This window comes from Eucyclogobius newberryi, unplaced genomic scaffold (assembly GCF_026437365.1).
Source record: "Eucyclogobius newberryi isolate DKJ021-1_F unplaced genomic scaffold, fEucNew1.0.hap1 SCAF_17, whole genome shotgun sequence".
Lineage (NCBI taxonomy): Eukaryota > Metazoa > Chordata > Actinopteri > Gobiiformes > Gobiidae > Eucyclogobius > Eucyclogobius newberryi.
Window position 1 is genome coordinate 33,082,998 of NW_027315801.1, and position 12,500 is coordinate 33,095,497.

The following is a 12,500-nucleotide window of genomic DNA, read 5'->3' on the forward strand; positions in this document are numbered from 1 at the left end:
CTTTTTCTAGTCTAACTTTATGAAATCAACACCTTATTGTCTCCTAAACAGCCAAAATCATACTTTACATGTACACGTTTTTAGAGTATATATTGAACTGAAGTGGCTCATTGTTGCTGCCTACAATTCTAACAATTCTAATCTTTTTACAACGAATAATTACAATTATCAATCAACCTAATAATCTTGACATCCCTGTTCGTATTTTAGCCTGTTGTGTAAAGATGGAGATATTCACTAACCTTAAGTAATTGATCAGTTTTTGATTAAGATAAGATAAGATGATATATTCCTTTATTGTCCACACATGGGGAAATTTCATTGTTGCAACGCAGTAGATACAGAGGAAAAGGACAGATAACTTATAGGAAGTTTAATAGAAGAACTCTTATAAACAAAACTCTTATAAACAAAAACTCCTATAGACAAAACCTCTCATTTCTTAATAAGGAATGGCGGGGGAAAATAAAGATAAAATAAAATAAAAACAGCTAGCATAAGACAAGATAATACTAATAATAACGGTCAAATAAACACTCTATTTTCATCAGTTTTATGCACATGAATGTGACACTATTGCATGTGAGTACGACAGTAATTGCACATGAACATGACGGTATTGCACATGGTTAAGTCAGTATTGCACATGGATAAGTCAGTATTGCACATGGTTAAGTCAGTATTGCACATGAATATGACGGTATTGCACATGGTTAAGTCAGTATTGCACATGAATATGTCAGTATTGCACATGGATAAGTCAGTATTGCCCATGGTTAAGTCAGTATTGCACGTGTTCAGGGCTAGCAGTGTTTGTTGTAAAGTCTGACAGCATTTTCTCCAGACATTTAGCTCAATCGTTTAAAACCCTCGTCATATCTGGAGTTTTGGTGTAAAGTCTTGGTGGCAGGAGTCTCCAGTTGTGATTTCTAACCCTCTGGTACCTGTCAGAGTGACTCATGTCAGTGCAGCAGCTGTGCCCGGGAACTCCATCTATTGACACGTAATGAGATCAGGGCTACATTAAGCTACCGCAAATGAACACAGCCTGGAAGAGCTGACCTATCGCCGCCGCGTCACGCACATGTCACGCACACGTCACGCACGCGTCACGCATACGTCACGCACACGTCGCGCACACGTCACGCACCACACGTCATGCACACACGCACAGGTCACGCACACGTCACGCACACGTCACACACAGGTCATGCACACGTCACGCACACGTCACGCACACGTCACGCACACGTCACGCACGCACACGTCACGCACACGTCACGCACACGTCACGCACGCGTCACGCATACGTCACGCACACGTCGCGCACACGTCACGCACCACACGTCATGCACACACGCACAGGTCACGCACACGTCACGCACACGTCACACACAGGTCATGCACACGTCACGCACACGTCACGCACACGTCACGCACACGTCACGCACGCACACGTCACGCACACGTCACGCACACGTCACGCACACGTCACGCACACGTCGCACACGTCACGAGTGTGTGTGTATGTGTGTGTGTGTATGTGTGTGTGTGTGTGTGTATGTGTGTGTGTGTGTGTGTGTGTGTGTGTGCGTGTGTCTGTGTGGGCCTGGAGGAGCTGAGCTATCGCCGCACACGTCACGCACACGTCACGCACACGTCACGCACACGTCACGCACACACATATGTCACGCACACGTCACGCACACGTCACGCACACACATATGTCACGCAAACGTCACGCACACGTCACGCACACGTCACGCACACACATATATCACGCACACGTCACGCACACGTCACGCACGCGTCACGCACACGTCACGCACACACATATATCACGCACACGTCACGCACACGTCACGCACGCGTCACGCACACGTCACGCACACGTCACGCACACACATATGTCACGCACACGTCACGCACACGTCACGCACACACATATGTCACGCACACGTCACGCACACGTCACGCACACGTCACGCACACGTCACGCACACACATATATCACGCACACGTCACGCACACGTCACGCACACGTCACGCCAACCAACTCCTGATCCGTACGTTTTCTCCGTGTTTTCCCAGTACATCTTTAACTGCCTGAGAAACGGCCAGAACCCGCAGCTGACCATGGTCCACCACTCGACCGTCACCAAGTACCAGGAGGAGCAGGGCCGGATGTGCAACCAGGGTCTGAAGAGCCGCTCCATGTCCCGGCCCCCCCCACTGCCTCTGAAGAAGGTGAGAGGTCACATGCTGCTGGGACGAGGAGCGTGAGCGGTCAGTGGTTCTGTCGGACCCGTCAGTGATCAGGAAAATGTGTTTAGAATCCTAGAAATTCAGCCATATAAATGTACAAATGAATTCAACATTAATTCTGCTTAGGTTTATTAAATGGGCTTCTTTAATTGCTTTGTTTTAAATGTTTTGAACACTCTTTGCGTAAGAATTGTCTGCGTTATAATTTACATGTGTTTGTCGCCTGCTCATTTTGTCTGGACTTCTTTCAAATTAAGAAGTTCACACATTATTAAGTCTTTTAGTTTGAATTAGATAAAAGCACTGATCAGTTATATTAGTATTTATATTATTTGAAAAAAGAGAGTTATTAGAATATTGAGCATATTATATTAAACAGTCTGCAAAAAGCTGATTAAAAACAAAACAAGCCTAAATGTCAAACGTAATCTTCCAAACAAGAGTGATAAAGTGATATTTTTGTACTTTTCTGGTTGATTTTCTGGTCCGTTCACATTTAGGGTGCAAACCTGAACCTCAACCTCGACATTTGATCGTTCCTGATTGGGTTAATAAACATTTCAAAAACTGTCATATTGATTTTTGTCAGTATCGCCCACTCTTATGAGTCTTATGAGCGCTTTATGGAAAATGAAGTGACTGGAATAATGGAACTTATTTAGTCATTTCATGCTTAATGAGGCGTTTGTCGAGTTCAGTCGTGTGTTTTAAGTAACACAGAAAGAAAGCTTTTGGGATTTGTCTTGTTTATTTTGCTTAGATCAGTTGAAATAGGGTATTTTGCATTACTTTCCTTCACATTAATAATATTTTTAGCATCTGTGGTTGAATTTAACTCGCACAGAATGGCTCTGGTGGATACGACGAGTGCTTTTATAGACCCTAAACCGTCTTATTTCCTCTGCAGCAGAACACGTCGTCCCTTTGGTCCATCGCGGAGCCGTTCCACATCCACCTGCTGCAGGGGAGTCGCGTCAACGCCGTGGAAGGCATGAAGGTCAGTGCGGTTCGCTCAATGAAACGTGGAAAAGCCGTTGTTTACCAATATCTCGATTTCAGTTGTAGAAACGCATCCGACTTTGACATGTAAATGACGGGGGTCACATGGTCCAGACCGCACGTTTCCCCTAAGTCAACTCGTCGGTTGGCTTAAAACATGAAAACAGGAAGTGGGGAGGGCCGATCTGGTTTACACGTCTCATTCTTAGCTCTGGCTTCTAAGAAAAAGGTGAACGTGCCTTGCAATGTCTCGAAAAGCAAAGCAGACGTTGCATTTCTATAGCTCAAATGTAACTTTGGCCAATGCGATTCACGTTCACAAGTGTCGTTCTGCGCAGTGAGTGTTTTCGCAGAGACAAACAGGAAAGGCGTTGAGAGAACATGTGAGGAATTCTGTCAATGTTTGTCTCTAAAATTCAGTTTCATAAGTCGCCGCGTTACTGTTTAGTCGGGTCGTTAGGTTCAGATGCACTTTCGGCCTCAGAAGCAGCATGACTCAGGAGAAAGTGTTCTGTCACTGCGTCTGCGGCCGGCAAAGGGTTAACTCTGCTGCAGACGAGAAGTGAAGAAGAGAGGAAGTGAGGAAGTGAAGAAGTGAAGAAGTGAGGAAGTGAAGAAGAGAAGAAGTGAAGAAGTGAAGAAGTGAGGAAGTGAAGAAGAGAAGAAGTGAAGAAGTGAGGAAGTGAAGAAGAGATGAAGTGAAGAAGTGAGGAAGAGAAGAAGAGAAGAAGTGAAGAAGTGAGGAAGAGAAGAAGAGAAGAAGTGAAGAAGTGAAGAAGTGAGGAAGTGAAGAAGAGATGAAGTGAAGAAGTGAGGAAGAGAAGAAGAGAAGAAGTGAAGAAGTGAGGAAGAGAAGAAGAGAAGAAGTGAAGAAGTGAGGAAGTGAAGAAGAGATGAAGTGAAGAAGTGAGGAAGAGAAGAAGAGAAGAAGTGAAGAAGTGAGGAAGTGAAGAAGAGATGAAGTGAAGAAGTGAGCAAGTGAAGAAGTGAAGAAGTGAAGAAGTGAGGAAGTGAAGAAGAGAAGAAGTGAAGAAGTGAAGAAGTGAAGAAGAGAAGAAGTGAAGAAGTGAGGAAGTGAAGAAGAGATGAAGTGAAGAAGTGAGGAAGAGAAGAAGAGAAGAAGTGAAGAAGTGAGCAAGTGAAGAAGAGAAGAAGTGAAGAAGTGAGGAAGAGAAGAAGAGAAGTGAAGAAGTGAGGAAGTGAAGAAGTGAGGAAGTGAAGAAGAGATGAAGTGAAGAAGTGAGGAAGAGAAGAAGAGAAGAAGTGAAGAAGTGAGGAAGAGAAGAAGAGAAGAAGTGAAGAAGTGAGGAAGTGAAGAAGAGATGAAGTGAAGAAGTGAGGAAGAGAAGAAGAGAAGAAGTGAAGAAGTGAGGAAGAGAAGAAGAGAAGAAGTGAAGAAGTGAGGAAGTGAAGAAGAGATGAAGTGAAGAAGTGAGGAAGAGAAGAAGAGAAGAAGTGAAGAAGTGAGGAAGTGAAGAAGAGATGAAGTGAAGAAGTGAGCAAGTGAAGAAGTGAAGAAGTGAAGAAGTGAGGAAGTGAAGAAGAGAAGAAGTGAAGAAGTGAAGAAGTGAGGAAGTGAAGAAGAGAAGAAGTGAAGAAGTGAGGAAGTGAAGAAGAGATGAAGTGAAGAAGTGAGGAAGAGAAGAAGAGAAGAAGTGAAGAAGTGAGCAAGTGAAGAAGAGAAGAAGTGAAGAAGTGAGGAAGAGAAGAAGAGAAGTGAAGAAGTGAGGAAGTGAAGAAGAGATGAAGTGAAGAAGTGAGGAAGAGAAGAAGAGAAGAAGTGAAGAAGTGAGGAAGTGAAGAAGAGATGAAGTGAAGAAGTGAGGAAGAGAAGAAGAGAAGAAGTGAAGAAGTGAGGAAGTGAAGAAGAGATGAAGTGAAGAAGTGAGGAAGAGAAGAAGTGAAGAAGTGAAGAAGTGAGGAAGTGAAGAAGAGAAGAAGTGAAGAAGTGAGGAAGAGAAGAAGAGAAGAAGTGAAGAAGTGAAGAAGTGAGCAAGTGAAGAAGAGAAGAAGTGAAGAAGTGAGGAAGAGAAGAAGAGAAGAAGTGAAGAAGTGAAGAAGAGAAGAAGTGAAGAAGTGAGGAAGAGAAGAAGTGAAGAAGAGAAGAAGTGAAGAAGTGAGGAAGAGAAGAAGTGAAGAAGAGAAGAAGTGAAGAAGTGAAGAAGTGAGCAAGTGAAGAAGAGAAGAAGTGAAGAAGTGAGGAAGAGAAGAAGAGAAGAAGTGAAGAAGTGAAGAAGAGATGAAGTGAAGAAGTGAGGAAGAGAAGAAGTGAAGAAGAGAAGAAGTGAAGAAGTGAAGAAGTGAGCAAGTGAAGAAGAGAAGAAGTGAAGAAGTGAGGAAGAGAAGAAGAGAAGAAGTGAAGAAGTGAAGAAGAGAAGAAGTGAAGAAGTGAGGAAGAGAAGAAGTGAAGAAGAGAAGAAGTGAAGAAGTGAGGAAGAGAAGAAGTGAGGAAGAGAAGAAGTGAAGAAGTGAAGAAGTGAAGAAGTGAAGAAGAGAAGAAGTGAAGAAGTGAGGAAGAGAAGAAGTGAAGAAGAGAAGAAGTGAAGAAGTGAAGAAGTGAGCAAGTGAAGAAGAGAAGAAGTGAAGAAGTGAGGAAGAGAAGAAGAGAAGAAGTGAAGAAGTGAAGAAGAGAAGAAGTGAAGAAGTGAGGAAGAGAAGAAGTGAAGAAGAGAAGAAGTGAAGAAGTGAGGAAGAGAAGAAGTGAAGAAGAGAAGAAGTGAAGAAGTGAAGAAGTGAGCAAGTGAAGAAGAGAAGAAGTGAAGAAGTGAGGAAGAGAAGAAGAGAAGAAGTGAAGAAGTGAAGAAGAGATGAAGTGAAGAAGTGAGGAAGAGAAGAAGAGAAGAAGTGAAGAAGTGAGGAAGTGAAGAAGAGATGAAGTGAAGAAGTGAGGAAGAGAAGAAGTGAAGAAGTGAAGAAGTGAAGAAGAGAAGAAGTGAAGAAGTGAGGAAGAGAAGAAGTGAAGAAGAGAAGAAGTGAAGAAGTGAAGAAGTGAGCAAGTGAAGAAGAGAAGAAGTGAAGAAGTGAGGAAGAGAAGAAGAGAAGAAGAGAAGAAGTGAAGAAGTGAAGAAGAGAAGAAGTGAAGAAGTGAGGAAGATAAGAAGTGAAGAAGTGAAGAAGAGAAGAAGTGAAGAAGTGAGGAAGAGAAGAAGTGAAGAAGTGAAGAAGAGAAGAAGTGAAGAAGTGAAGAAGTGAAGAAGTGAAGAAGTGAAGAAGAGAAGAAGTGAAGAAGTGAGGAAGTGAAGAGACTAGAGCTGTCAGACAGTTTACTTTTAGAGTCTATCAACACTTTTGTTCTTCTCGAAATGCAAAATGACACTTGCAAACAGCGAGTAAACAACTGTGGAATGATGTTTTGCTGTCATGGTTACAGCAAATAAACTGAAAAGGTTTAACAGTGTTTTCTGCAATATATGAATTTATATTATTATATGAAGTGTTTTCTACAATATTCACATTAAGAAAGCTGAATATTCCACGTCTTCAGTTGACACGTTGTGGAAATGACCCATTCAGAAACGTGCAAAAAGAAGATTGTCAGACAGTTTAATCAAAAGTTGTTTACGTCATAGACTGAAGTGTATTTATTGTATCGTATCGTGCAAAAAGATCTGTTTTGACTCTCTATTATTAAAAGCATCAAATCGAAATCATTTCCGTCACTCAAATCAAATCAAATGTGTTTTTGGGGGGCATTTTATCATGACGTGTCGTGACTTCATGACACGAATGACACCGGAAACGATGAATCATCCTGAAAAACATGACTCCTCACGCTCACTCAGCTTCAACCACATGCCAACACGCAGCTCTGGGCAACGTGTCAAAACACCACTCACGCAAAGGCTGTAGTCGATACAACGTGACATGTCAAAGGTGATCGTTGTCGTGCCAACAGTCATCGCCTTCTGCACCGCGTTTTCTTTTGGTGGTGAAAGGTGACTGGAGCCTGGAAACGTTTGTTACTAAAGACTATTTAAAGCCTTTTTGGGTGACTGTGCACTTCAATTGTTCGAAAACAGTTCGAAAATGTAGAATTATGTCGTATCAGCTGCAAAAATCCTGCTGTTGATGAGCGACTTATTGCATTTTCTCCAGTTGTGACTCGGGACGTTGACATTATTCAGTAAATTATAAATAATCATGATTATTGAGGTCACAATTCTGCTTTCTCTAGCACTTATAAAGCTTATGTTGAGTTTCATTTTTTTATTCAATGTTTATTCCCCCAAAAATATATCTAATCCTGTCCTACTTTTTACTCACATTCACTTCAGTCATTCATAAAGTTTGATTTCATAAAACTGAGAGGAATAATACTTGATACTTGAGGAATAATAAATTGTTGTTCTGTAAAAGTCTCTGTAATCTTTTGAGAAAAAACATCACGATTTAACGTTTTTTCATGCTTTACTCATGACTAAAGAACTGGGAAATCTTTATTCCCAAGTATTTGTCAAGTTTGTGACTTTACAACATTTAACTTTCCGAATGACAAAATAAAGTCAATACAGAAAAAATAGCCCTGTGGACGATAGATTTAATTAAAGAGATGACATTTTTCCTCTAAAATAAGGACAGATAACTTATAGGAAGTTTAAGTTTATCTTTATCTTTTTATTTTATTTATCTATTTGTTTATTTATTTATTTTTTCCTCCATTCCCTATTAAGATATGAGAGGAGTTTTGTTAATAAGTTTTTTGTTTTGTTTATAAGAGTTCTTCTATTAAGACTTCTTCCTATAATCTGTCCTTTTCCTCTGTATCTACTGCGTTGCAACAATGAAATTTCCCCATGTGTGGACAATAAAGGAATATATTATCTTATCTTATCTTAAAAAAACACTCTTAATAGAAGAACTCTTATAAACAAAAACTCCTATAAACAAAACCTCTCATTTCTTAATAAGGAATGGAGGGGAAAATAAATAAATAAATAATCTCGACACCTCTGATCATAAATAGTCATTGTGTTTTTTGTGTTTTTTCTCACAATAATCTTATCCAATGCTCCAGTGTTTTGTAACGTGTTTGTAACTTTGTGGGTGCAGTTGGTGGTCCAGGCCGGTCTGTTCCATGGCAGCGAGCTCCTGTGTAAAGTGGTGTCGAGTTCAGAGGTCGCGGTGCGTTCGGAGCCGCTCTGGGACCAGAAGCTGGAGTTCGACATCAGCGTTTCTGACCTGCCGCGGATGAGCCGCCTGTGCTTCGCTCTGTACGCCGTCATCGAGAAGACCAAGAAGCCCCGCGGCACCAAGAAGAAGAACAAGAAGGCTGTGAGTAAATATGAATATAACGAGGGAAGCGGGGGGTTTATGACCGTCAAATCAGTTCTATTTCTATTTTAGTTTGTAAAAAGGAAGTCAAACATCAGTTACAAACAGGTAGAACATGTCATTCAGAGCTCAAAAAGAGAACTAAAAGGTGACATATTATAATGCAGATTCTCCTCGGAAAGAAAATATTGATATTTCAGAAATGCTTAAGCCGCAGGTGCTTTAGTGTTGGTCTGTGTAAAGAGAAGAGTCGTGTCAATGAACGACAAAACAAGAACATTAGACATGAAATGTTTAACAGATTGTGATAAGAGCTGTGTGTGTGTGTGTGTGTCTGTGTGTGTGTGTGTGTGTGTCTGTGTGTCTGTGTGTGTGTGTGTGTGTGTGTCTGTGTGTGTGTGTGTGTGTGTCTGTGTGTCTGTGTGTGTGTGTGTGTGTGTGTCTGTGTGTGTGTGTGTGTGTCTGTGTGTGTGTGTGTGTCTGTGTGTGTGTGTGTGTGTGTCTGTGTGTCTGTGTGTGTGTGTGTGTGTGTGTCTGTGTGTCTGTGTGTGTGTGTGTGTGTGTGTCTGTGTGTATGTGTGTGTGTGTGTGTGTGTCTGTGTGTGTGTGTGTGTGTGTGTGTGTCTGTGTGTGTGTGTGTGTGTATGTGTGTGTGTGTGTCTGTGTGTGTGTGTGTGTGTGTGTGTGTGTCTGTGTGTGTGTGTGTGTGTATGTGTGTGTGTGTGTCTGTGTGTGTGTGTGTCTGTGTGTCTGTGTGTGTGTGTGTGTGTGTGTCTGTGTGTGTGTGTGTGTCTGTGTGTATGTGTGTGTGTGTGTGTGTGTCTGTGTGTGTGTGTGTGTGTTCTTAAGTTGTGGTCTGGACTCGGCTTCCGCTCTTTTATCTCGAGCGTCAGGACAGAATCTGCAACAATTTCAAGGAACGTTAAATGAGTCTCTTCTGACATTCTGACAGTTCCAATGTGATGCAGTCGTTGTGTGTCGTTGTGTGTGGCCTTGTCTCTCTGGCGTGTGCTTCAGGCAGATGTTAGTTTTGTTTTGTGTTGAAACTTTCTGAAGAATATGACTTGACTGTGTTTCTTAAGTGTTTTAATGCAAATCAAAACCTGTTCCAGCAACAGATTTCAACAGAGTTTGAACCTGTCACTTGTGCAATGTTTCCTCTTGAACTAAAGTCAATTTAGTTCTGAACGTTTTTCTTTAGTTCTTTACATTAATTCATCAAGACCCAAATTAGTAGCTATCATTTTTTGTGTTGTAAAGCGTCTCAAAAAAGCTCTTTACAAAATATGTTCATTATATTTAAGTTATTGTAGTTATTTCTTATATTTAGTATGAATCTTTTATTGGAGAAGATGTTGTCATTATTGACGAGTCCCACAATGCAACACTCGCTTCTCACCGGATGTTTTTCTGATCTCGACGTTTGTAGAAGAGGCAGAAGTTACTATAAATGTTACTACAGTTGGCACACCCACAGATATCGTCTGGACTGTGTGAAGTACAGTGCTGCGCTTCCTCTTTTCTGTGGGTGCGGTCTGGTCCTGTGGGCGCGGTCTGGTCCTGTGGGCGTGGCCTGAGTCTGGGGCCCAGTGTAAACAGCCCCACCAAGTGTCTGATGGGAACTTCTGCTTTCACCCAAACTTCTCTGTTTCTCTGCCCGAAACACGAGCCCGACACGGCGAGCTTCAGCTTTAACAATACTGAGGTTTTTAGTATTGTGTAAGAATCTTTTTCAAAACAGCCTTTTTTTAACGTGCAGATTTGTAGGAGGCAAGGCAAGTTCATTTGTAGAGCACATTTCAGACACGAGGCCATTCAAAGTGCTTCACACGGCAGGAAAAATGCATTAAAATCACAAAAATGACAGAAATACAATAAAATTAACTAAATAAAAACAAAAAACACCAAATCCAAATATATCTGACCACATTGGCAGCATTCCAGACACTCCTTCCCATATTTATGTGACATTGCAGCATGATCGGTGTCTCCGGGATGGACACGTCACTTTTAGATTGATTTGTTCCCACATCTGCGCTTAGGAGCAATTATTATAAAACAATTAACACGATTTAAGTCGTTGTAATTCAAACTGAATTGGCTGAAGAATCCCCAGTCCGTCTGAATGTCTGTGTTCTTGTGTAGCACTGGTTTTAGAACAGTTACAACTAACTAACGTTTTAGTCCCAGTTTAGTCCAAATGTCATTGTGGTTGATTAAAGTGTATTTAATGACATTTGTGACGTGTGATCTCCTCAGGACAGTGTATTTGATGACATTTGTGACGTGTGATCTCCTCAGGACAGTGTATTTAATAACATTTGTCACGTGTGATCTCCTCAGGACAGTGTATTTAATGACATTTGTCACGTGTGAGGTATTTAATGACATTTGTGACGTGTGATCTCCTCAGGACAGTGTATTTAATGACATTTGTGACGTGTGATCTCCTCAGGACAGTGTATTTAATGACATTTGTCACGTGTGATCTCCTCAGGACAGTGTATTTAATGACATTTGTGACGTGTGATCTCCTCAGGACAGTGTATTTAATGACATTTGTGACGTGTGATCTCCTCAGGACAGTGTATTTAATGACATTTGTCACGTGTGATCTCCTCAGGACAGTGTATTTGATGACATTTGTCACGTGTGATCTCCTCAGGACAGTGTATTTAATGACATTTGTCACGTGTGATCTCCTCAGGACAGTGTATTTGATGACATTTGTCACGTGTGATCTCCTCAGGACAGTGTATTTAATGACATTTGTGACGTGTGATCTCCTCAGGACAGTGTATTTAATGACATTTGTCACGTGTGATCTCCTCAGGACAGTGTATTTAATGACATTTGTGACGTGTGATCTCCTCAGGACAGTGTATTTAATGACATTTGTCACGTGTGATCTCCTCAGGACAGTGTATTTAATGACATTTGTGACGTGTGATCTCCTCAGGACAGTGTATTTAATGACATTTGTGACGTGTGATCTCCTCAGGACAGTGTATTTAATGACATTTGTCACGTGTGATCTCCTCAGGACAGTGTATTTAATGACATTTGTGACGTGTGATCTCCTCAGGACAGTGTATTTGATGACATTTGTGACGTGTGATCTCCTCAGGACAGTGTATTTGATGACATTTGTGACGTGTGATCTCCTCAGGACAGTGTATTTAATGACATTTGTGACGTGTGATCTCCTCAGGACAGTGTATTTAATGACATTTGTCACGTGTGATCTCCTCAGGACAGTGTATTTAATGACATTTGTCACGTGTGATCTCCTCAGGACAGTGTATTTAATGACATTTGTGACGTGTGATCTCCTCAGGACAGTGTATTTAATGACATTTGTCACGTGTGATCTCCTCAGGACAGTGTATTTAATGACATTTGTCACGTGTGATCTCCTCAGGACAGTGTATTTAATGACATTTGTCACGTGTGATCTCCTCAGGACAGTGTATTTAATGACATTTGTGACGTGTGATCTCCTCAGGACAGTGTATTTAATGACATTTGTGACGTGTGATCTCCTCAGGACAGTGTATTTAATGACATTTGTGACGTGTGATCTCCTCAGGACAGTGTATTTAATGACATTTGTGACGTGTGATCTCCTCAGGACAGTGTATTTAATGACATTTGTCACGTGTGATCTCCTCAGGACAGTGTATTTAATGACATTTGTGACGTGTGATCTCCTCAGGACAGTGTATTTAATGACATTTGTGACGTGTGATCTCCTCAGGACAGTGTATTTAATGACATTTGTGACGTGTGATCTCCTCAGGACAGTGTATTTAATGACATTTGTCACGTGTGATCTCCTCAGGACAGTGTATTTAATGACATTTGTGACGTGTGATCTCCTCAGGACAGTGTATTTAATGACATTTGTCACGTGTGATCTCCTCAGGACAGTGTATTTGATGACATTTGTCACGTGTGATCTCCTC

At 41.5% G+C, this 12,500-nt stretch overlaps 1 protein-coding gene across 1 annotated transcript in view; it reads left to right on the forward strand.

Moving 5' to 3' along the window:
* pik3cd (phosphatidylinositol-4,5-bisphosphate 3-kinase, catalytic subunit delta) overlaps positions 1 to 12,500 on the forward strand; it is a 42,027-nt gene that overhangs the window by 7,528 nt on the left and 21,999 nt on the right. Inside the window, exons 5-7 of the mRNA XM_072450148.1 lie at positions 2,092 to 2,247; positions 3,173 to 3,262; positions 8,314 to 8,535. Coding sequence (XP_072306249.1) covers positions 2,092 to 2,247; positions 3,173 to 3,262; positions 8,314 to 8,535 — 468 coding nt within the window. The remainder of the gene's footprint in view (positions 1 to 2,091; positions 2,248 to 3,172; positions 3,263 to 8,313; positions 8,536 to 12,500) is intronic.